This window comes from Podarcis gaigeae (assembly GCF_964106915.1).
Source record: "Podarcis gaigeae genome assembly, chromosome: 5".
In the NCBI taxonomy this organism is placed as follows: domain Eukaryota; kingdom Metazoa; phylum Chordata; class Lepidosauria; order Squamata; family Lacertidae; genus Podarcis; species Podarcis gaigeae.
The window spans coordinates 30,748,073-30,772,937 of NC_139681.1; the positions used below are offsets into that span (position 1 = coordinate 30,748,073).

Here is a 24,865-nt window from a genome sequence, read left to right on the forward strand (position 1 = left end):
TGTTTGCTCAATAATACAGCAAAACAATTCACATTTTTTTTTCTTGCTAGTTGCCATTGGGAGAGTGCTTGAACTCACTTTGTGAGTCCTATAGCATCTTGATCTAATATGCCGATGTTAGATTCACAATGCTAGGAACAAAACCGGGACATCTGTATACAGTGGTACCTCGGTTTACGAACTTAATCCATTCCGGAAGTCTGTTCTTAAACTGAAACAGTTCTTAAACTGAGGCACGCTTTCCCTAGTGAGGCCTCCCGCGGCCGGTGCCCTTCCACCGTTTGGCTTCCTTTCTTAGACCGAGGTAAAGTTTGCAAACCAGGACATTTGTAAACTGAATCATTTGTAAACAGGGCTGTTCTTAAACCGAGGTACCACTGTACTACAATGGAACATTTTTTCTGTTGTTGTTGTGAATGGTTTTCCGCTTATTTGACTCTTGACAATCGCCCATTGCACTTGTCAAGAGAAAGAGTGGCACCTTTGCAGGAATGCCCACTGATCACAGTCGCACCAATTCTCCAGTAAACAAGACAAGGGTGGGGGGGAGGTCCTCCACCTCTTCTCCTCTTTTTTCTTCTTAATGTAACCCTAATGTCTCAACAAATGAAACTGACCTATGGAAAATGTAACTTGAAAAAAGAGACATTGCACATACCTTTGTAAACCAAGAAAACTTTAATAAAATATTATTTAAAAAACAACAAGAAGACAAGTGGGGTGGGGCTTTTACAGCACATTTCCACACATGCTTATTTGGAAATTATTATTATTATTATTTATTATTATTTATATCCCACCCATCTGGCTGGATTTCCCCAGTCACTCTGGGCTGCTCCCAACAGAATATTAATAGCACGGTAAAACATTAAACATTAAAAACTTCCCTAAACAGGGCTGCCAAATGAGGTAAGTAGGATATCTAACGATATCTAGAGGGGTACTTGTGTTAAGGCTGCCACCGCACGTGAAAGACAAATTTATTATGACATCAGCGCTTGTGAATTAAACGCCTGCTTCATCCGATGCAATGGAGCATAGTAATCAAGTGTCAGAAACACACACACACGTGTAGACGCTGGAGCTCGAGGAGAACGCGCAGCCTGCGGCGATTCAATCAGAGCTTAAACAAGCGCAGCGGGAGCCCCTCCGAGGGCGCGAAAAATCCCCGGGGCTGCGGTTCGTTTTGAGGTGCGAAAGCGGCGCAGTCTCCGACTAGCTGCCGCTCCAGGAAGCCGGGGCGCCGTCGCTTTCTCGCCTCTCCCTTCCCGGCTGCCCTCGGGGACACAGGCAGGCTCCTCCCGTCGTCTGGCGCAGGCGAGCCGCTTCCAGGGAAGAGCAGAGCAGGCGCCGCCGCCGTCGCTCGCGGCCTGGGACTCCGCAGGTGGCTGGCTGGCGGGCGGGAGGAGCAGGAAGCGCGGCGGCGGCGGAGGGATTATTGGCGGAGGGGAGGCGCCCGGGCCGCGGCAGAAGCAGGCCGAGGGAGGAGGATGGCGCGGTCCAGGGGAGACTCGGAGCAGGTCCGCTACTGCGCGCGCTTCAACTACCTGTGCCTCAAGTTCACGCTCATCACTTACTCCACGGTGTTTTGGGTGAGTGCGAGGGGCGCGCGGGCCGCACCTCCGTCAGGCGGCGACAGCAGCTCCCCTGTAGTAGGGTGGAGCCGCCGAGCTGGGGCAGGCAAGAAAGAAGGAAAGCGGGGCGACGAGCGAGGAGCTGCCATGGGGGGTGCCCGCGAGGGGATGCCCCAGGGATGCCCTCCTGCTGCCTTTTGTGTTTTTTCTCACAGAACCGGGGCGACCTGTTAGCAGCAGGTGTGGTGCGATGTGGGTAAGGCTGCTGGAAAGAAGCACCAGGAAACGCGCCGGCCGGCCGCAGCGTTTGGGAATCTGAGGGGGGTTGTTTTGTTGTTGTTGTTCAGGGAGTTGCGCACAGAAACCCCCCCACACACCCACACACACACACCCCTCCTCCTCCTCCACACACACACAGACACCCCCCCCCTCCTCCTCCACACACACACACACACACACCCTCCTCCTCCGAACACGCCGGGGCGGTCCGTCCACTTGCAAAGGTTTCCAATCCCACCCAGTGACGGGAAAGCAAACAGCTCGCTCGATAAGCACGTGCTTTTATTTATTTTATTTTTTTGTCAGTGGGAGGCTAAAATAACGCCGATTTCAAAGTATGTAACGGAGGAGACCCTTCAGGGGTGCGGTCAGAATAGTTGTAGCTTGACTTGTGCGGTGAATTTAGCTGTAGGCTTTTAACCTGGCAAACTAGTGCCCTGACTCAGTCGAGGAAGGAAAAAAAAGAGGCATTAAAGTGGTTGTGACACCTGCTGCCTTTCTCTAAAGCGATCATATGCTAGCAGTGACTATTAGAAAAGGCAGGGTCATATTTCCTTGTCATCTCCTCCTGCCCTGAAATTTTCTTCTGGTTCTGTCGAACCATTAATAATAAAATAATTAATTTTTCAGTAAAAATTGTTTAAATAGAAATAGTCTCTGAAAATTGTAAAGGTAAAGGGACCCCTGACCATTAGGTCCAGTCATGACCGACTCTGGGGTTGCAGCGCTCATCTCACTTTATTGGCCGAGGGAGCCGGCGTACAGCTTCCGGGTCATGTGGCCAGCATGACTAAGCCGCTTCTGGCGAACCAGAGCAGCACACGGAACCGCCGTTTGCCTTCCCGCCGGAGCGGTACCTATTTATCTACTTGCACTTTGATGTTCTTTCGAACAGCTAGGTTGGCAGGAGCAGGGACCGAGCAACGGGAGGTCACCCCGTCCTGGGGATTCGAACCGCTGACCTTCAGATTGGCAAGTCCTAGGCTCTGTGGTTTAACCCACAGCACCACCTGCGTCCCCTGAAAATTGTACATATGCTTAATTTTTTTGTGTTGTCATGCACCCATCATTCTGCAACCAACATTGCAAACACACAGGTTTCTTAAGAAGTGCAGAAGAAGATAAAAACCATGCATTTATGTGGCCTGCATAGTTCTGAGTTCAAAGTCTCAATTTTTGCTTGTGGCACACCCACATTAGTAGGGAGGCAAATTTTAACCTATAAGGAAATATTTAATGAATTAGTCACATGGATGAATTGATAAGAGCTTGCAGATCTAATTCAAACAGCCTGTTTTGTTTACAATCGCCACCATTTCCTTCCCTTCCCTTTTCTTTCTCTGCTGTGTTGAATATAGACTAAACACCTTGGGACAGGGATCTATCTACGGTATGTGTGCTTGTTCTTGTAAAACACTTATTACACAGTGACAGTGTAATATGACTGACTGATTGAATAATATTGCTCCCAATAAGACTTATTCCAGTAAAAGCCCCAAGCTTTCATGCTATTTGAAAGACAAAGCTGTCACTTTGGATTGTATTCATACTTATACTGGATTAATTAACCATTAACACATGAGGATCTGGACTGGACATAATGTTCCCTGTTACTATGAATAATAGTTTATGCGGAGTGTTAGATACACACACACTTTTCTCTTCTGCACTGGCTTTGGTCTGGAGAGACTGGTTTGTTTAAACTAGAGTTCCCTGTTTAGATGAAATAAGAGACTATGGCTTAATGTTTGCTTACTAATCAGTACATTATTCCAGGGCCAGGAATTAACCTAATGCTAAAGATGAAAAGAGGGGCTTTAGTTTAAACAAACCAAGATATCTGCACTGAAGAGGACTTGCAATGGGAGGGGCAAAAGAGGAGCAAAAGGTTTTGACACTCGTTCTTGGCTTCATGGTTTATGAAGCTAGGAATAATTAAGTCTGAACTGACCCTTACTTTGTTCATTATTGTATCTTCAGATCTGTGAGTATCGCTCAATCAATACACAACACCACTTAACTAACATGTAGCTCAGTTAAAACACAATGCCCAACCATGATTTTGTGGCTGGGAGTACCTTTGCGAGTTTGCACATGCTCTTATTCCCTCCTCCACTTCCTCCACAGCTCACATTGCTGTGATGTCCAAATCGGCACCTTATGATTTGTGCTAACCTCTGAATCATGGTTTGCAAACCATCTTCAAACCAACGTTTCAAATTCTGTTTAACATCATGACAAACTATGGTTAGTAAACATCAGGAAGTAGATGGAAGAGGGTAGATTGTGGTCTGTTGGTGAACTATTGGCCAATTTTGGGTGAACAACCTAGTTCAGGTGTGGGTAACATTTGTCCCTGCAGGTGTTGCTGCACTCCAACTCCCATCATGCTTGCCCTTGGAGTTCAACCACTTGTGGTGGCTCAGAGGTTAGCAACCCCTGATCTTACCCCCTTTAAGTTGTGTTGGGTTTCTTGCAGAAAATGCTTGACTAAATGCATTTTGATCTCTTAAGAAAAGAGTGCACATTTTGAATCGGTTAACACCCTTCGTTGTGCTTTCATTGTTTAGAAGACTTGCATTCTGGATATGAACTTCTGCTTTGTAAATATGAAGTATTTTGGTGGACCCCTGGGCTTCTTAAGAAAAGTAAAACAAGACTTGTCTTGTGGGTATAGTTAGAGGCTTTCATTGGGCAATAATGGCTGCCTGAACAGTGAGTAAGTTGAATGAGATGAAAGGTTAGGTAGCAGTTGCTGTGTCAAAATATTGTTCTGTTTCACTGAAGTGAGTTGAAGAAGTCATTGGGGTCATGGAACTAAACTTAAGATCCAGTTAAAAGTGTGAATGTAGAGGTCTTATAATTGTGTTTGTGCTTGCATTGTAGCTTTCTGTGTATTAGTTCTAGAAATTACTACCAGATAATTCAGTTTTCATTAGCATAATTCTACCTACATTGGGGAACGGAACTTGCCGATCTGTTTTATTAATAATGCCAAAATTAATTTTAGAAATATTTTGGCTATTTTTTTTATGGCTCAAGTTTAGCTGGAACTGTTTGGATCTTCAGATCCCGGGCTGATATCATCTGAAGGATTACTCACTTTCTTCACTCTATTTAGGCATCACAGCTAATAGATCCTCGACTAAAATACCACTGAAGGTTCATGCTGTTCTTTATCCTTATGGGGAAATTCCTTACTTTATGTGACGCTAGCTAAATTTCCTATTTACAGTTAAAGTTATCTGTATTGCAGGCGGCTAGAATGTAGGTTCCCAGTTCCCAGTTCCTTATTATTAGTTCCCAGTTCAACAGAGAGCTGCATGAGCAGCCTAAACGAGGAACTGAATTTCATAATATCTTGGCACCCCAAAATGAGATTTGGGGCTACCTCATACCTTACGGGACGTGGGTGGCGCTGTGGGTAAAACCTCAGTGCCTAGGACTTGCTGATCGCAAGGTCGGCGGTTCGAATCCCTGCGGCGGGGTGAGCTCCCATCGTTCGGTCCCAGCTCCTGCCCACCTAGCAGTTCAAAAGCACCCCTAAGTGCAAGTAGATAAATAGGTACCGCTTTATAGTGGGAAGGTAAATGGTGTTTCCGTGTGCGGCACTGCTGCTGGCTCGCCAGTTGCAGCTTCGTCACGCTGGCCACGTGACCCGGAAGTGTCTTCGGACGGCGCCGGCTCCCGGCCTCTTGAGCGAGATGAGTGCACAACCCTAGAGTCGGTCACGACTGGCCTGTACGGGCAGGGGTACCTTTACCTTTACCTTTACATACCTTACATCTTCATGACTGGGAGGCTGTTTCCTTCAGGAAACAGCAGAGACATGTAGGGGCATTTCCCTGAACGTGCAAATACCTAAGTGTGGATGGGGGCAGGGACAAATGTTTGAACCCCTGATGCTTCTCAGGATGAGATGCATGAGGCTTTTGAAGCGGGGCTTGTTTGTGTACCCCGCCTCCCATCCACAGATACAGCGTTTGCATATTCTGAGAAATGCACAAACGTGCCTTCTTATTCTCTCTGGTCAAAAGCTTTGCTTTTGCCCAACACACGATTCCACCCTGGTCATTCAGTGTCACAGTGTTAAGCCTTATGTTCTAACCAGGACCCATATGCCTAGGAAGCTGGCACTTCTTTGTATAATGATGCACGCATTCCTATTTATGGATGAAGGCTTCAACCAAAAGTCAGACTTTTCTAGAATGGAGCGACTTAAGAACCTCAAATGGAGAGACCTCTCCCAGCCAATACACTTTTGTCATAAAAGATTGGTGAGAGGATCACTCCTTTCTCAGTTTATTTTAAACTGCCTTCTTTGGCAGTTTTTCTTCCTCAGAGGAATTTTTATTGAGGGAAAAGAGACCTTTTTAAAGCTATGCTTATTTTTAACTTTGATAAATGCAATGGTTTATATTTCTTAGAAGTGTATTTTGGCACTGCTTTTTTATATATATATAAAAAGGATTTCCCCTTAGTTCCCCGGCTCTTTTGGTTATTGATGGGAGACAGGACCTTTTACCCCAGAGCTAATAGCACTGTGGGGAATATTTCCACCAGGATCATGGTTGAGGGGAGGGAAGGCTTAAACACCCCCATGTGCTGCAGTCCTGACAAATTTAGATACTGTATTAATATTTATTAAATCATATTCAATTTGCATTGGATGATCATGTAGCAGGATAAACTGATTTTCTCTCTTCTAAAATGTTGGATAAGAAGGCTGCTGAAAATAAGTAGACAAACAGTTTTAAACATTATTTTCATTAGTTTGATTCAGGTAAAACAAGAACAGAAGAAATATCACCCTGGACCAAACCACTGCATCTAAATAGTCTTTAAACCTCTTTTGTTGACCAGCAGCATTACACTTTCCATTTTAAAGTTCAGAATAGAGTAGTTGCTTTGGAAGACAATAATCAGCCATCCACACAACATGACCAGTCCAACGAAGTTGATGTTGAAGAATCATTGCTTAGACACAGGTGATCTTTGCTTCTTCCAGGACACTGGCATTAGTTCACCTGTCCCGATTGAAATGCAGAGTTTTTGAGGACTGGGGCATTCACAGGGAAACCAAAATGCTTGTTTACAAAGCTATTGTCCTACCAACCTTACTGTATGCTTGGGTGTCCCTATAAGGCCATTAAGACCAGAGTGTAAGGCTACCTCGTGCACCACTATTATCAATAAAAACAAACATCGAGTATTGTGGCACTTTAAAGATTAACACAATTATCCTTTTAATAAAATGATATTGTTTTATTAGTATGAATCTTTTATGAAAGTGGCACAAGACTCTTGGCTGAAGTGGACTTAACATGGCTAGTCTTCTGGAAATGTATCAGTGGTATCAGTTCGGCTACAGAACAGTTCAATAATGTTTTGGTTGTGACATGGCCTGTTGGAAATACAGTCTGCCCCTTGATTTAGGGACCAGACAAAATAATGCTGTGTCCTTGATGCTTCCAGTTTGCTGAACGTGGTTTAAGGGTTTTTTGTTTTTTTTTGTTTTAAAAATCAATTCCACCTTTCAAGATTCCTGCTAGTTTGTACTTTTGTGAAATAAGCAGTAATTTGATTTTCTCTTTTTAATAAGTCAGTTTAAAATATAGCCATTGGTTTTGTTTGGAAAACAATAATAACAAACACTTTCTCTTTCTTTCTGTTACAGTTGCTAGGAGCGTTTGTCTTAGCCGTTGGCATTTATGCAGAAGTTGAAAGACAGAAATATAAAACCCTTGAAAGTGCCTTTTTAGCTCCAGCCATTCTTCTAATACTCCTAGGTATTATAATGTTCCTCGTTTCCTTCGTGGGTGTGTTGGCTTCCTTAAGGGACAACTTATGCCTTCTTCAAGCTGTAAGTACTTTTATATAAGTAGGAGTCTACTTGTAACCTGAACTTGATGTTTATAAAACTTATTTTGATCTCTATTCTGTAAACAGCTTTAAGCCAGCTTAGCTAATAACTTCCTTCTTTGGATAAATAGCACAGAGAAAGGAAAGTGCAAGATGGATTCTAATTTAACCAGTGTAAACGAGCAAATGCTTTACTTTAGTGGCACTTAATCATGGTTTTAGAGAAAATGTGGGTACAGCTGAAAGAGCCTGCTTAAACAAAAGTAAGATTTATGTAAGAAAAATGCAATGTAAATTCAGGCATACAAAATGTTTTTATATTTAACAAATATTTAACATGTGTTTACATAGCTTGATGTTAAAAGCGGTCAGGATAAAATATTTTCATTCACAAAATGTATTTACTTATTATTTAAACTGAAATCCATTGATTTACTGCCTCTAGGTTAGCAGAGCAGGTTTCTTTCACAGCATGTATGATTGAACTTTATCCATCTATATGTTTTTTTTTAATGTGTCATATTTTTATATAACGTATTTATTAATGAAAAGAGCCCTTTGATCTAAAGTAGCACCATGATTCCTTTTGGGGTAGAACCAGTGATTGACACTTTCACATCAACAGTAAAACAATCAATATGCATAAAACAATCAATATGCAAATTAAATTTAGAGAAATGTTGAGAATGAAAAGTAAACAGCAAGAATTAATTAACACTACAGTGGTACCTCGGGTTAAGAACTTAATTCGTTCTGGAGGTTTGTTCTTAACCTGTGTGTATTTGCCAAATTGCGACTTTCCCAAATAGGCTTACTTTGAATGAATGGTGTTGATGTGTCCAGAGGGGCCCGTTGTTGTTTTTTAATTGCTTAAAAATACTGCCATCTCATTGCAATATAATAACCTACAACAAATGAGCTCCCACCCCACCTTCAGGATACGCAAAACCATGATATTCTTTAGGGGTTCCTGTAGATACTTATTAGCATTCTATCCTGAGCTGTGCTGCTTGTGAAATGAGAGACTGAGCAAGCAAGCAAGTGAGAGAAAAGGAGAGTGGTGTGGTGAACACAATGGTGTTTGGCATATATCAAGGAGCCAGATTAATTTTAGTAACAAAGAAATTTAGTGCCATGCAAAACAGGGCATTTATAAAGACCTGCGGAATGCGTTAAAGAAAACAGTAAACGAGAAGATCCTTAGTAGTAAAATAATTCCACAGGAGGAAAAGTTGCTGAGGACTTATTCCCCTTTGGTTTGGTGTTTTTGGTTATTTGCTAGGCAAAACTGCTGGATGTGAGGAAAGGGGAGGGAAGACTTCTTACTGTTCCCTTTAAGAACTAGGAGTCAGTAGTGGAGGTGATGTGTTCCACTGCCAATCTCATGTATGCATATGAATTGATGATTACAATATTAGAGCAGCCCACTCGCTCTGCAACACTCAGATGTTTATTAGAGTAAGCTGACCAAGGAGACGAAATGCAAAGTATAAAATACAAAACCACAGCCTCCATAAAGCCAATGATTTTAAAATGACAAGTTCAGAACTAAGAATCATAGTAGGCCTATGAGACGTTACAACATTCGGAAGTCTTGCCACCTGCTTAATAATAAACGTATTGATCCCCTCAAGGAACCTGAAGCGTATGTTACCCGAGGTTCCACTGTATGTGCTTGCATGGTGCTTGCTGCAGTGCCCCCATGCCACAAGTGTCTCCTTGATGACCAAATGTAACAGGGAGAAGGCCCCTCCCCTTTCCGTTTGCCAGATTGCGATGATTTGTGTTTCCCTTCTAGTGAGTTGCCCTCACCAGCCAGTGCTGCGTGTTTCGATTTCAAAGCCTTGTAACTTTATAAAGAAAAAAGGGGGAAGAAAGAAAAACAACACCTCTCACATTAACCACTCAGTAAACTTCACTATATTCAAATGTCTGAACAGGGATCCAAACAAAATGGATTTTGTTTGTAAAAAGCATGTTCGAATGTAGCAAGGGCATTAAGGTCTTCGGTCCATTGCGTAATAGAGTCTAAAACATGAACGCTGCACAGAACTCAAGAGAGGAGGATGAAGGCGGCTTGGGGGCCTGACTGTGGTGCCACAGGTCTGCCTTCATCTCCTGTGCTGTGCTGCTGCTGCCGCCTGCTGCTCATCCTCAGTAGTTGAGAGGCAAGATCTCCCCCGCCGAGGCACATGGGTCTTTGCAGAGTAGCAGTGGCAAGTGCTCCAGTGGCACTGCCTCATCTACAGCAGTTCTAAAAGTTGCTTAATTTCTCTGGAAGTCATGAGTCATGATTTCAGCACTGAAGATTTTAGATTTTGTATGTTTACGTAATATTTTTGAAATTCTTTTGCAGTTCATGTACATCTTGGGAATTTGTTTGCTCATTGAATTAATTGGTGGAGTTATGGCCTTAATGTTCAGGAATCAGGTAAGAAAACGGAAATATTCAAGAAAAGGTACCTTTAAAAAAACTTCTCCCTATCTGTTATGGAAAAATGGAACCAGTACTCACTTATCTCAAAGCAAAATTACTGATTATTATGGAAGAGTCACAGAAGATCATGTATTTGAGTAGCAAGATTGCAACAAAATCAGGGCTTGCAAATACTACTGTAAAAATAAAATTGCATTCTGGCACTCCTGATTCTGTGCCCTAAACAACTACGTAACTTACAGAAATCAAGCAAATTTTCATAATTTCTTACTTTGTGTAATTTATTCTTCAATATTCATAGAAATTCTTTTTATCCTTCTGGCTTTTCAGCAGGTGTTTTCCACAGTTCAAAGTGTATGTTTTTACCTTAAAGGCTAAAACTATTACCATTTTAAAAAATGAAATATGAGATTCTTAGGAAGTTAGATTCAGTGCCTAATACCACACTATATGTTCAGTAGGCTGTGAGTTTAGTTTATTTGTATGTATGTTGTTTTTCCGTAGTCAGCTGTGCCCAAAGCAACTCATTAAGTTATCAAAAATACAACATTTGGGGAAAATCCAGTTTGTAACCAAATATCAATGTCAGTGAATTCAAGTAAGGCAAAAACTTTTCAACCAGAATAGGATAAATTTAGTATTACAAAGAAACAATTAGACTTCAACAGTTAGACTTAAACAATATGTATGAATGAAGCTAATAACACACTTAAAGTGCTGCTCTTACAGCACTCCAAGAGCCCACACTGGTCTAAATACATTTCAGAGGGGGTTGGGGGCTGCTCATCACCAGGCTAGATGGTTCACAATGGGCTCCCCTTTCTGTCTTCTAGAGGAGACTTTGACAGCAGCAAAAGGGAAGTTCCTGTTAAGGGCCAATTTGTTGGATTTTTCAGGCTTTAAAGAATCTTGTGTGTTACTGTAGTAGGAAATGAAAGGGAGAAAGAAAGATGGTCTTTATTTCCAAAAAGAAGGAAATACATATATGATGCCTTCCTTCAGTATTTTCAAAAGACACCCATAATTGAGTATTGGCAAAATGAACATTAACTGAGGCTAAAAGCTTGGTAGCTAATAAACTAAAGATTCTGTAACTGGTTGGTTGTAACTGTTCTAACATTTTGTCATAAACTGGGAATAGCTTTGAGTGTTGCCAGAATATAACTTCATAGTGCTTTAGGAAGATAAGGATCGACAAGTTGTCTTTGGCAGTCCGCTACCCCTCTGAAGCTTCCAACCTGCCTGCTGGCCTTGCATGTGTGCAGTAGCATAAATACGATAGAATGAGACAACTTGCCTCTGTGCAGCCTGGATACGAGCACAATATATAGGCATCAAATATCACTCAATACATTATTGCTTAGATTATGTTATGTGAAGTTTCTTTTCAGTATGGAGAAATGCAATAACATTTTCAAGATGTCAGATTACCTTGTTCGGAGATTTTCAAATCAGGCAGTGTGGTACCACTGCAGCTTCACACTGGCTCTCTGCCTGTGGCCTAAAACGAAACAGGACATTTAGGCTGTAATCCTGCACACACTCACCTGGGAGTAAGTCCCATTGAAGTCAAGAGGGCCTTTTTTCTTCTTAGAAGACATGTATCACATTGTTCCCATGCCTTGGGAAAAGACTTGAAACACAGTAAGTTGGTGAAAAGGTTGTATATGTTAAAATATAACAATCAGAAGAACTGTGGAATAATAGCCAAATCAAACAAATGTGAGCAGAGGAACTTAGCTCAGGTGTTGGAGGGCAACCTCCCTTCTCACATTCTGTGCCCCCCCCCCAGCTAAAGATTGGAATAAACATCCCTCCTTGCTAGGTGAATCATGAGCTGTAGATGTGCCTCAAGCCCCAGTGTTCAGAAGCTTTCATCCAGGCATGCAGCTCTAGTCCAGGGAACACTCAGCAGCACTCCTAAAGCTTCTTGCTTTGGATGATAACTTGTGGTTGTTCCCTGCCTAAAAATGCCTCATGGTACCAGTCAACTGTTGTTTTAATTTCCTTCATCAGCCTGCACAGAATGCTTCAGAGGCGATCGGTTTCTGCTTGTTTGCATCCACCCACTCGCACACAACAGCTTGAAAATAGCTCTCAGCACTGGCAGATGGACCCCATTGACCCAGTGAGGGGCAGGAATATCATAACTGATTCTGGGGTGTGGAATATAGCTTCCCCCCCAAATCAAGAGAAACTGCTTGACCACGCAGGAGAACCCAACTTGAGTCTCTTCCAAAGTGAGAGGGATAGAGCAGACTTGTTAATTGGACAGCAGGTTTTTTGCAAAGAGCAAGAGCGATTCATTCTGCGTAGTGAGAACTTGGAATTTCAGCAGCAGCATCCTTAAAAGTCCACAACTATTTTTAACTTGCCTGAGCATCAGTTCCACAAGGCATGGATAAAGACTTGAGAGCCTGCCCAGGCATAGAAATTCCTACCTGCAGCACTGTAATGTCCCTTCTTAACTTGTAATAATGAGGCATACACTCATTCTGGCTAGGCCCAAAGGGTGGAGATGTAAATTACTTCCTTCCCCCCAAGCTTCTAATTTTACAGGTAGGTTTCGGTCAGCCTGTTCCAAGAGCTAGTAAGCAATTCTGAGCCATTAGTGTTTTGGAGAAGCTTGGAGCTTGGTGTTTCCTCTTACAGCATGAGCTGGCCTGACAAGCCTGTTTTGTCTCTTAAAGTTGACGCACAAGTCCTCTGATTTGCAAACGCTTGTCTACCTTGAATGTCTAACTCAGGGAAACTGATTGCTTGCTAATAATAGTGAAGTGAATAAAAGTTTGAGATAATAGGGACCCCCTCTCACACATAATAAATTTTCAGTTATGATGTTGTACCTTCAGATGCCTTTCCTCAAAGTAGTATTTCTGTAGTGTGACTTTTCGCACCATTCAAACTGAATATTGTAGCTATGTGAAAAGGAATGGTGCACCAATGGAGACAGGATTCGGCCTGAGCAGATAGAGATCTTGGGCCTCGCAAGTTGATTTTTTTTGGAAGAACTTAGCCATTACGGGGTGTATCCTGCTATTAGAATGATACTCATGTGGGAGATAGGTATTTTCTGGTTGGTTGGTTTGTTTTAAATAGCCATTTTATACTCCAGCATTAGATGTTGGGGACAACGGTGCTGATTTGGGCCCCACACTGTGGGTGCCCAGCACGACTTGCCTCCTGCCCACACTGTGACATTATGATGCACATGCCATGACATCATGATGCATGCTGTGGTGTCATAACGTCATAGCGTGGGGCGGGACACAAGCTCCAGCAGCACAGTGACAGGACTCCTCCCTCCAGCTCTCTCTCTCTCTCTCTCTCCAATTCCACGCTCTCTCTTCCACCCCATGCTTGATCTCCTTGCTCTTTCTCCCACCCCGCCCACACTCTGTGCTCTCTTCCACCCTGACTCTACACTCTTTCACCCCCTAACTCCACACACTCTCTTCCCCTCCTGCCCGAACTCCACACTCTCTCTCCCACCCCCCCGCCTGAACTCAGTGCTCTTTCCATGCAGTGTGGAGCCTGCGTGCCAGCTCCTGCATTTTGCTGGTGCCCAGCCCCTATATGGAAAATTATCTGGGTGCTTGGGCATGCAGGGCCCCGGGGAGATAGTGCCTATGGTAGGGGCATATTTAATCTTCAAATAATTTTCTGTGTGTGGACAAATTGGAGGAGAGGAGAGCTTGCTGGTACCCACCATTTGTTGAAGGGAGAGATTACAATCTCCAGATTGGAATGGTATAGTGGGAGAGTTTTTATCTTCTAAAGCAGTAAAAATAAAGAAAAAAACCCAAATGCTACAAAATGGACATTGGAAGGATGTATTATTTGTCACTTATGATACATCGCAGGCATTGTTCAACAGTTAACCATATTCCACGCAGCAATGTGAATGAGAGGGAAAATCACATTTTCCCATTGGCAAAACACTCCAGTTGGTATGCTGGGAAAATGCAAAAATATTGTAACAAAGCCACTTTTTCATTAAGTTAATTCTGTGGATCCTACATAGTGGTCTAAGTAAGATGTTTCACATTTATTGCATGAAAACAACTATTAAACCATAAGCAAACATTTGCAGGAGTAGGTTCTTGTTTTCCTACAATTTTATATATTGACAGGGCCTAATACCAGACTAGTTCTTGCATATTGCTTATTTTTAGGGCTGTCAATCAGTTCCACATTCTTGACCCATAATCTGCCTTTGATTCTTACATTAAATTGTAGATATCATCATCATCTTTTTAAGATACCAAAGGAAGTGTGAGAACTTACAGCATGTTAAAATTTTCTCTTTTATTTCCTTTTGTAGCAGCTTATCAGAACTAAGAGTCTAAAAAGCATTACAATCATTCTCAGCCCCACTGCTGAATAGACTGGTTAAAATGTGTTGCCAGTTATGGATGGTATGAGCGCATGCTTATACTTTTTTCTTTTCAAATTATGTCTGCTTGATCTTACTTAGTTTTTCCCCCCTTTAGACAATTGACTTTGTAAATGAGAACATCCGAAGAGGGATTGTGAATTACTACGATGACTTGGACTTCAAAAACATAATGGATTTTGTTCAAAAGGAGGTTGGTTTTTGGATGCCAAATTAATCAAACAGTAGTAGGCTATTCATTGATCCCATGTGCTGCAATATAGCAGTAGCTTCCAGCTATTACTGTTCAGGTGGATGTGTTGGGATGCTCAGCGCTGGGGTGGCTTCCTTGCTGACAGTGGACCCCCCCCCCCCACTGGTAGAGGCTGGCAGAGCTGGGCAGGGGCATCTCTCCTCCAATCAGACCCTCTCCAGCATCGTGAGCTTGGGGGTTTGGATGGCTCTGTTAATTGCTTACAGTTTTTATGATTTAGTTTCCATACAAACATTTCCAGGCACTAAGGTGTTTGTCGGAACTTGAAACCCTTGCTGAGGGAAATAGGCCATTGAGAGTTAGAAATTGTTTTGAAACCACGACTGTGTCTTATGCCATAGCATGCTTAATTGACTCACTGGTTTGTGTTGAAATACTTACAGGGTTGCTTTTGCCTTGAGCTACAGAGATGTTAAATGAAACGGAAAAGAACAGCATGTGTATAGATATATAGATGAAAACTCCCAACATTTAAAAGACAACTTTGACTTAATGGTGAAGATTTTGGACACAATCCAGAAGAGAGGTTCTTTTGGGCAAACTAAATTGAAATGAAGGGAGGTGTGCATAAACATTAATGCTCATTTCAATGAGGCTTGCTCAGAAGACCATGGTGGTGAATTGTGTTCCTTATAAGATATTTTTTAAAGGGGACAGCCTTCTTTTAAAAAAAGGTCAGGAACAAATTGTTTTAGGCGTGTAGCAATTCATAGCTTTTCAAGTCGCCCTTTTGTTAAATGTATACACAAAGTTTTAGAGTTCTCGTAAGTATCTGGTTTATCCTTGTTTAGATCCCTGCCAATGAGATGTTTAGTTAATGTGTTAATGATTGATTAACAGTGTTTAGTTTTCTAGTTCTTGTTTTATAAATGAAATTACATTAGCTATTCTCTTTTACTCTATAATGATACTCATAAAATCTGGGACGATTCTGTGGTGCGTAGTCAAAGCTGAGAAAATTTTGATGCGGCAAATAGAAGCTGAAGGTCACAAATGATGCAAAGGAAAGTTTAATCAATCATTTTATGATGCTTATTGTAAATAGCGCATCACAATCCAAATGTTTTTTGAGTTTGACCTTCAGGAGTGTAGTTATCAGCAGATCTCCACTTTTGGCTGTGGCTGTTTTGCCTGAAGGAAGATGCTACGTTCAAAATGTATGGGGATTTCATGATATTTTAGCCATTAAATTAAACACACACACACACAAATAAAGTACACAGTATTCAGAACTTTGGCTAGATAGCTCCTGCCCTTTTTGTTCCTATTTCAACCCTACACATTCCTTGCTTTAGTGTTTTTCTTTCCTTTTTTGCAGTCAGACTAGACATCATATAGCATAAATTTAAAGCAACAAATTGGTCAGCCTTTCCCAACTTGGTGTCTTCTGGATGTTTTGGACTATTAACTTACATCAGGTCCAGCCAGGGCACCAGGTTGGGGAAGGCTCCCTTATACCTATAATTTGGGGTTCTAAAGTGAATAGGGATTGCTTTGGAATCTGGTAGGATCAGGCCTTGAGACTTCCTCACAGAGTTCTTTACAGGCTCTTCCTACCCCAGAATAGAGCTGCAAACAATATACATTTTGGTGGTTTTGTGTTCCATATGTTTAAATTGGTGATTTGTAAATAATGTTAGGCACCTCCACACATGCCAATAATAATAATAATAATAATAATAATAATAATAAGAAGAAGAAGAAGAAGAAGAAGAAGAAGAAGAAGAAATTAGGACATGAAGCCTCTATAATAATCACGAGGTTTTTTTTCTTACTGATAATAAGGTTCTAAATTTCTGCAACAAGGATTTGTCTTTGTGTAACACCTTTCCCCCCCTCTTCCAAGTTCAAGTGCTGTGGTGGTGAAGATTTTAAAGACTGGTCAGAAAACCAGTACCATGACTGCAGTGCCCCAGGACCACTAGCTTGTGGAGTTCCTTACTCTTGTTGTGTCACAAACAAGGTAAAAGTTATTTATTATTCCGGATTAATTTTGCAGTTACCTGTTGGTTCCTCACATCTCACCAAATTATTTTTTTTTTCCCATGAAAGAAAATCAGTCTGGCAAGCTAAGATTGCCACCAAGAATGGAAATCTGTACACGGAAGGGTTCGTTATGTGATTCATCTTGCTTGATATGATCTGTGCACACTTAGACTATGTGTAACAAATGGTAAGCAAGTGTACATTTTCTACACAAAAGCAGATCACCCAGAAACAACCTTGGTAAGGATAACAGGCTCTTTCAGTACAATTTCCTAAAAGGAAAAGTTCTAGGAATCCTTTTTAAAATAAATTGATTTATTTGTGTTGGTTTTCTACAAATATTTTAAGTACTGGATTCCCCCCCCCAAACATTTTTTGAAGCAAATGAAGAATTATATCCATTTTCTTCTAGGCTGTTTATGAAATGAAAGATTAATTATACCATGTTACCTTTTCCTGACCAATCAAAAATAACCATTAAGAAATGTTTCCAAAGAAAGCCTAGTAATAACATCATATCAGTATGATAGAATAAAAAGCTCAACCACATTTGGATGAATTAAAAATGGACGCTCCACTGAGATTTTGTGACAGAGAGGGTGATAATAGAACGTTGTTTAGCAAAATATTTTTGCATCTCTTTTGTCATTATTACCAAATGAAACCAGTAATGTTGCTATAAATAGTATTGCCCTTTTTAGGTTATAAGAGAACATGTTACCACGTATATCACAGAACAGTCCTTGAAATCTTGCAGTACCGTCTTGTTAACACTCATTTGTCTAGAGGATGCCACACCGGCAGTCTTTAAAAAATAAATCAAGATGAATAAATCTTAGCCGCTTGACATGTTTCCAAAACCAACTTGGCTTTTGCACTGGAAATGTACAGATGTGAGCAGTAATTAGTCATTTACTTTCTGGTCATGGAAAAGTACTGTTAATATGTGAGGGCAGCGTCTCTATCTTTGGACAAATTTCATGCAGTACATAAAATTCAGATACGATACCTAGGTGTAAGCAGCTTCCTATCACAGCCAAGCTTGGGGGCAGCCCACAAATTTGCTTGCCAAGGAACTTTTTTGGGTCCAAGCGTGTTTATGTTCTGCCATCTCTGGCATGGCACTGCTCATAGAGCCTAGGAGGGGATGCCTGGGCACAGTCTGCTCAATTTCTCCTTCCACAGGCTATCAGAGCTTGACAGGACTAACTCCAACCTGATGGGAAGGCAGGATTAGGAATGACCTGACTCAGTCCAGTGGCCTCCTCCCACATCTTAGCAGAACAGAGCCAAGGATCTTAAAATGAAAAGTTGGCAGCCCTCTGTGCTACTCCCATATCCTGTAATTGCTTAGAGTGATTCTGCAGACGGACTGACCCTGATTAAAGAGCACACAGCCTTACCATTGCCAGAATGGCGGAGGCTGTTTTGCTGCCCTGCGAATGAACAGGCATAACTTTCCCTCCAACCCTCTTGGAAGATCCTAGCTGGCTGGGAGCTTTGATGTCCAAACTCTAGAGCAGTTTTATGGCTTCCTTTGAAATTTGTGATTATTATTATTTTTGCTTTAGGAGGCAAGTTAAATATACTTTGTACGTGTGTGTGTGTTTGTGTGTTGCCACTTTCAACAAACCCCAAAAGGGTGGCAACCCACTTGACTCATGATGGGAAAGACAAGAACTGGTGGTACACAGTATTCAGCTGTGTTCTGTGTACATTTGCAGTACTTGTGGAAATTGTACTGGCTGGGCATGAGCTGGGCTCAGCTGCAGTTGAAGAACAGACACTTCTGTTTGCGTGGAACATCTGTCACGATGCTCATTCTCACGCCTGGAGGATGCTTTAGAGCAGTGTCCCTAGGGCAGCACCATCTTCAGAAAGATGACAGCCACCAAGAGTCACTGCTGAAGGAAGCCTGTATGCGGCATCATTCCCAGTGTTAGGACATAGTACCTAGGAAGCCACCTTCTACTGAGTCAGGCCATATATATATGTTCATCTAGCTAAATGCTGCCTGGCAATGTTTCCACGGTTTCTGACAGGAGTCTTTCCTCGCCCTTCCTGAAGATCTTGGGGATTAAGGCTGGGACCTTCTGGGACAAAGCACAAACTCCATCACTGAGCTGCCATCTTTGTTGCTGAGAAAGCACTTTCTCCACAGCCACTCCTGCCATCAAGGAAGCATCTGAGGCAGCCTATTTTGTTGCCCTTAAAATGCACCTCATATTTGCTACCTATAAAACAAAAGGTGCTTTTTCTTCCACTATGCTCAGTAACATGCAAATTTAACTGTTTGCACTCTGAAGTGGCTTGGCAAAGCTGGAGATCTTAAAAAAAAATAAAACTACCTATAACTTAAATCATGACTAGTTTTATTCAAAGGTTTTCAACTTTGGCATTGCCAGTTGGTTTAGATGATAGAAAAACAATTTAACGATTCCTGTCATAGCTTCCGATGACTTTCTCTCTTTATCGGAGGTCCTTCATCTTGCTTATTGACCCTTTGCAGGTTTCTGGAGCATCTCAGGACACACCTCACAAGTAGTCAGTGCATTTATGTGTTATGTATTGTGAATAGTAACTAAGGGCACAAGGTGCTGGGAACTTCTCTGTAAGCCACACTGAAATATGCCTCACATGTGACAAATTTCTATTCCGATACCACCTTTTCAATGGAAGAAGTGAATTCCATGCAAACTGTGTTTAGAGAGCTAAACTTGACAACTGCACACACACACGTTTCGTTGCAAGTATAGGCACTTGGAAAGTACAATTGCTGTGCACATAAAACTTCCTATAGGAGAATATAGGATGCTGTTCAGCAGAGATGACTGGAAATTAATTGAACAGAAGCACAGATTTGTTGTGTTCTATTCTGTTTCCCCTTTGTATTTTTGTTTAAACGAATTCACAAACCAAGAACTGATATATTGAACCATATATTGCAGATATTGCTGCAAAATTATTGTGCCATTTTTTTGACATGACTTGGCTTATTTATTTGTATCATTAAATACCCAAATGATCCTTGTTTATAAAACTCAATAATTTTTTTTTAAAAAAGCAGCAGCGGCACAAATTTGTTCTTAAGTGATTTCTTCATTTGTGCAAGAGATGTTCCCAGTGGACTTGGTCAACAGTAGCAGCAGTATTGTGTGGATATCCTTGTTCATGCCTGGTTTCATAGGAGAGTTATGATTCATAAGTGGCATTCATGGGCAAAATTCAAGGCTCAAGCGCCTTAACAGCCCTCAAGGTTGGCCATTCTTGTTCACAAGAGAAACTGTGGCCTTGTGAAGCGTGAACACTGAATAAATTGGGATATTGTCAAGGGCTGTGTAACTGCAAACTCAATTGTGAAACTTGTTGTAAGTCTTTGAGCTTTTGAAATTTGGGAGATTGTAGTAGTAATTGTGGCAGTAGGCAACTCATTTGTGCCAACTTCACACTTTTATGTGAAAGTACCTTCCAAATAGCATTGGAAATACTTTCCACAAGAAGCGTAGCAGGGGCTTTTAATGCTTACTGTCACTGTTGTTTTCCAGTTTACTCACTGTACTGTTTCAGGCCCGGTAAAATGAAGACATCCAAATATATACTGATTATTTCATAGTTTGCATTATCCAAAAATTGAAAATAAGCTATATAATTATATTCATGTTGCACTATACTCATATTGTGAAATATGTTTTTCCCCCAGACAGCAGTTATCAATACCATGTGTGGATATAAAACTATGAACGAAGAGGTAGGAACATATATTTCCCCCAATATACAGTTAGCTTTAAGCCATTTGAAATGATCTACTGTTTTGAGGGTACAACTTGCAGTCTTATGTATGCACCATCAAGCTTTTCTGTTGCAGACAGAAAAGGAAAACTCTCCATATCTTATTTGTTCCTGTGCTGTTTTTTATGCCTTTGCAACCTACACATGCCAAGAAGAGCATGTGTATGATTTGTAAGGCTCCAGTTATCTTCATCACAAATAGATCTGTTTGTGGGCACACCACAATCTGCTGTTTAAGGCTGAGGTAAACAGATCTACTTCTGAGTAAATGCCCAAGCAACAGGGTTGTGTTTTTTTTTTTTTAATAAACACATTTTCTGTGATTGTGGGTAATTCTGCAGTGAGGTTACTGCTGACTTCAATGGAACAAAACATGGATGCGGGGAGCAAGATGAATTGGCTGTTCTTTAGACCTAGCATGTGAGTAACAGCTGGCACAGAAATACCAGTTGAAGTTTCTTGCAACGCAAGAAAGCATTTTAGGCGGAATTAAATGTTCTGCTAAGGCGGCTGTGCATTTGCAGTGTGCATTTCTGCTTGCCAGATGAAACCATTCCCCCCCTTTCCTCCCCTGTTTTGGGGGTTCTCCTGACCCAAGCAAATCTGAGGTAGGGGGTCACTCGGGGGACAGTGCCATTGGGCTAGGGAGACTAGTTGGTTGGCTCCCACTAGTGCCAGCAACTGACTTAAACACAGACCTATGTCTCATGTGGTTGGTCTGGTAATGTTGGCCTGAAAATAGGAATGAATTGCTTGCCATCTCTCCCATCCCTTTGCAGCTTAAGATTGGGATAAGATGTAACCAATGGAACTGGAATGGCAGCTTGAACTTGAAAGTAATTTATTAAAAAATATGTACTCTTTCAAACAAGTCTCTAGGGATCTCTCAGGGCACCTAACGTTATATAAAAAATCATTTTAAAAATCCAATTAAATCATAACGCAACCAGTGTCATCTTATAAACAAATCATCGGCAGTAAACTGCCCTGGCTGGGGGGGGGGGGCAGTCTCTTTTGAGAGGCACTGCAGAAAAACCCCTGCTCTTTGGCATTAGTCTGGACTTTGACAAAGAGGGAATTGGAAGCAACACCCACTCAGACGATCTCAGTCCTAGTATCTGGGGAGGCGCAGTATATGGAGTAGACATTTTTAACCTGCCACGTAAAACCCACTGAGATCCCAGCAGTAAACTCTTTGTGTGAATTTCAGTGGGGCTGTTAGCATTGAATACAGGGCACATATTGTCTCAGTAAGACAAATCAGGCTGTGTACTTAAAAGTCTCTGTTGTTACTTTACAGCGCCTGAGTGTTCAACACGTGATATATGTGAGAGGATGCACAAGCGCTGTACTGATTTGGTTTTTGGACAACTATGCCATCATGGCTGGCATTCTGCTTGGTATATTGCTGCCACAGGTAAGGCTGGCAAGACTCTAAAAGGAAATATTCAGGACAAGGCCTAGGCTCCTTCCTTCCTTGTTGGTTTGTGAGCCACAGTTTGCAGCTTTGATGCGTGGCATGGGGGTCAGTTGTTTCCTATATGTGTTTTGGGCTGTCAGAGAGGGTTGCAAACTTCTCTGTTATTCATCGGTCAGTTTGCAGTAGAGCTGGATCCCTTTCAGTGTGGTCCGTAAAGACAGGCAGTAAGACCTGTGAAACTTAAGAGCTTGGGCAAATATTTAAAAGACATACATATATATATATATATTATATATAAAATTATATATTGCTCTTACAACTTTTGAAAATCCTTTATGAATGATACCGTGGAAAACATTTTTACAACTGACTAAATTGCTTCATGAACCAGATTGGACAATCAGGCAGTCTGTTGACCAGCCTTGGTGTTAATGATTCTGATGACTGCCTGGATGATTCCTATGCTGCTGGTCTTGGAAATAAGTAGCCCTGGCAAGAATAACTAATATCAATGGTACAATATGTTGAAAGATTGCAGTTGGCAAGGATGATCGTGTCCTGTTGAATTAGTGTTTCTGAATAAAATATTTGTAGAAATGGCAAACATTGCACATCAAACTACATATGTTACCCAAACATTACCGCATTTAAACAAATTGGGAGGGAAAGGGTTTACAAGCCCTCCTGTTTTCCTCTCCTTCCTTATGAAAATGCTATTACATATGTCCTCTGAGAAAGTATAACTCCCATGAGATTTCGGGGCTTTTCCTCATGGCATGCTAGCACGCCAAAGAGGGAAGGGAGAAATCCAGGGGGATTCCAGACTGCGATTGAATCCCACCTGAAAATTACTCAAATGAGTAATTTGGGATGTACAACTGCAGTTGACTGGGAGGTTTTGTGCAACAAACTCGCTTCCCCCAGAACCAGACTTTTAAAGTGATGAGAAGATGCACTGGGAAGTATAGAGTAATGCTCGCTTTGGCATAATGTCTTCTGGAAGCAACCCCAATCTCTCTGCTTTCTCTTCTCATGGCATTTGGAGCACCACTCCCACTTCCTCAGTGCCATTGAAGAAGTCTAAATTAAAGAGGAGGGGAGGAGGGCTTAGGAGGATTGTGATCCTGGCACCGATAATGTTTTGAGGATCGGAGTGGCTAGGAGGGAGGCAGATTTCTCAAAGTAGCTTGGAAAATGTCAGGCTGTTTTTCACCTTTTGGGAAATGCCTTGGCTTCCTTCAAAGCCGGTCCATTTTGGTTTGGGGAAGGCTTGCTCTTGTCTAACCTTTGTCAAGAATCTCAGTGATTGACTTCCTGGGGGATTATATTCAAGCATCCATCCTTTGGATGGTGTAGCGATTCATTGCTGTCAAGTCTTGCTTTTCCGAAAACACTTTGTTTTTCTGTGTGAAATTCCTTAGCTCAGGCAGCAATGGTCTGAGATCCATTTCTCATGTTTTTAGTACTTTGGGCACTGTGCAAATCATGTGTGAAGTGCACGAAAGCGCAAATTTCTGCACATTTAGAGTTATGGGTCCACACCTGCCTTTTCTGAAGGTTTTTAAGGGGACAAGTGCCAAATTTCAATATGCCTGAGTTATCCACACTTGTTGCTAGGTGCACGTTATAGAAGCATAGTTGTTATAGAATCGGAAGGGACCTTGAGGGCCATCTAGTCCAACCCCCTGCAGTGCAGGAATCTCAACTTGTGTCCTTTGATATCTGAGTACAAACTTTAAAATGAGAATTGTTTCCCCCAAATGAGCAGGAATTGTAAACTGTTAGTGAATGGTGCTATTCTGATCATCCTCATCACTTTATTTTGCAGTTCCTTGGGGTTTTGCTGTCTTTGCTTTACATCACCCGAGTAGAAGATATAATTGCAGAACACAAGCTTAACGAGACTCTGCTTGATGGAGGGAGACGGAAGGCGGACATTGAATTTACTAGCGCTGGGTGCTGTATGTGTTATCCTGAGTGATCCCCAGGTATTCCTTTAAGAAAGACTAATGACTAACATCCCTTTGCATTGTGCCTTGACTGTAGTCAGAACTTAATGTGATTTGCAAACAACAGTCCTTAGGAAACAAACCTCCCAATTCTTTCCAGACCTTGATTAATTAATTTTCTGCTCTGAGCATTCTTTACAGTTTCACTGGCTTTGAGCTTGAAATGTGTTGTCTCTTGTGGCATCTAAAAATCTAGCCAGTTTCCTGCTTTACGGTAAACAGTATAGCTAATCTGGGAGGGAAATGGTTGTGAAAATTAATACAATAATTATTGTAGCCAAACTGACTATGTACAAGGGCTGTCCATGTTCCCTATGCAAGGATGTTGCTAACAACATAAAATTATCTTTACTTCTATTTTTCTAGTCATTTTCAGAACATGGTAAGATTACCAATGCAGGGGGCACAATCTCAAATTCACTCTAAAAGGATCTTTTGGTGACTTTCCCACCTCAGAACGATGGTTAGCTTGAAGTAGCCATTTCCTAATTTTTCCCAAAGGATATTTGCTACTTTGTTTTTTATTAGCTGACTGAATTCAGGCTTTTTAAAAACTTGAAAATTTCGTGTAGGTTTTTTTTATTTTCAAGACTTGGGTCCTACCACTAAGCAGATTTATTCACGGCAACTGCAGATCATACTATTTTGTGGGCATGTTCAGTTTTGGGTGGAAGCCTGTGTAAGTAATACTTACCTGTCCAGTTCCAGATAGGTAGCCATGTTGGTCTGCCATAGTAAAACAAAAAAAAAATAATTCCTTCCAGTAGCACCTTAAAGACCAACTAAGTCAGTTCTTGGTATGAGCTTTCGTGTGCATGCACACTTCTTCAGATACACATGTGTATCTGTGTATCTGAAGA

At 41.6% G+C, this 24,865-nt stretch overlaps 1 protein-coding gene across 3 annotated transcripts; it reads left to right on the plus strand.

The window, feature by feature from the left end:
• Positions 1 to 1,315: 1,315 nt before the first annotated feature.
• Positions 1,316 to 24,015, plus strand: TSPAN15 (tetraspanin 15). Of its 3 annotated transcripts, XM_083740641.1 has the most exons (8): positions 1,316 to 1,592; positions 7,531 to 7,716; positions 10,072 to 10,146; positions 14,646 to 14,741; positions 16,648 to 16,764; positions 20,488 to 20,535; positions 21,877 to 21,993; positions 23,825 to 24,015. In XM_083740641.1, exons 1-8 carry the CDS (start codon positions 1,491 to 1,493, stop codon positions 23,975 to 23,977), a joined length of 894 nt encoding a protein of 297 aa, XP_083596767.1. In that variant the 5' UTR covers positions 1,316 to 1,490; the 3' UTR covers positions 23,978 to 24,015. The 3 variants fall into 3 exon arrangements, with proteins under 3 accessions (XP_083596767.1, XP_083596768.1, XP_083596769.1); XM_083740642.1 differs by lacking the exon at positions 20,488 to 20,535 and having other exon boundaries at positions 1,343 to 1,592; XM_083740643.1 differs by lacking the exons at positions 20,488 to 20,535; positions 21,877 to 21,993 and having other exon boundaries at positions 1,343 to 1,592.
• The last annotated feature ends 850 nt before the right edge of the window (positions 24,016 to 24,865 follow it).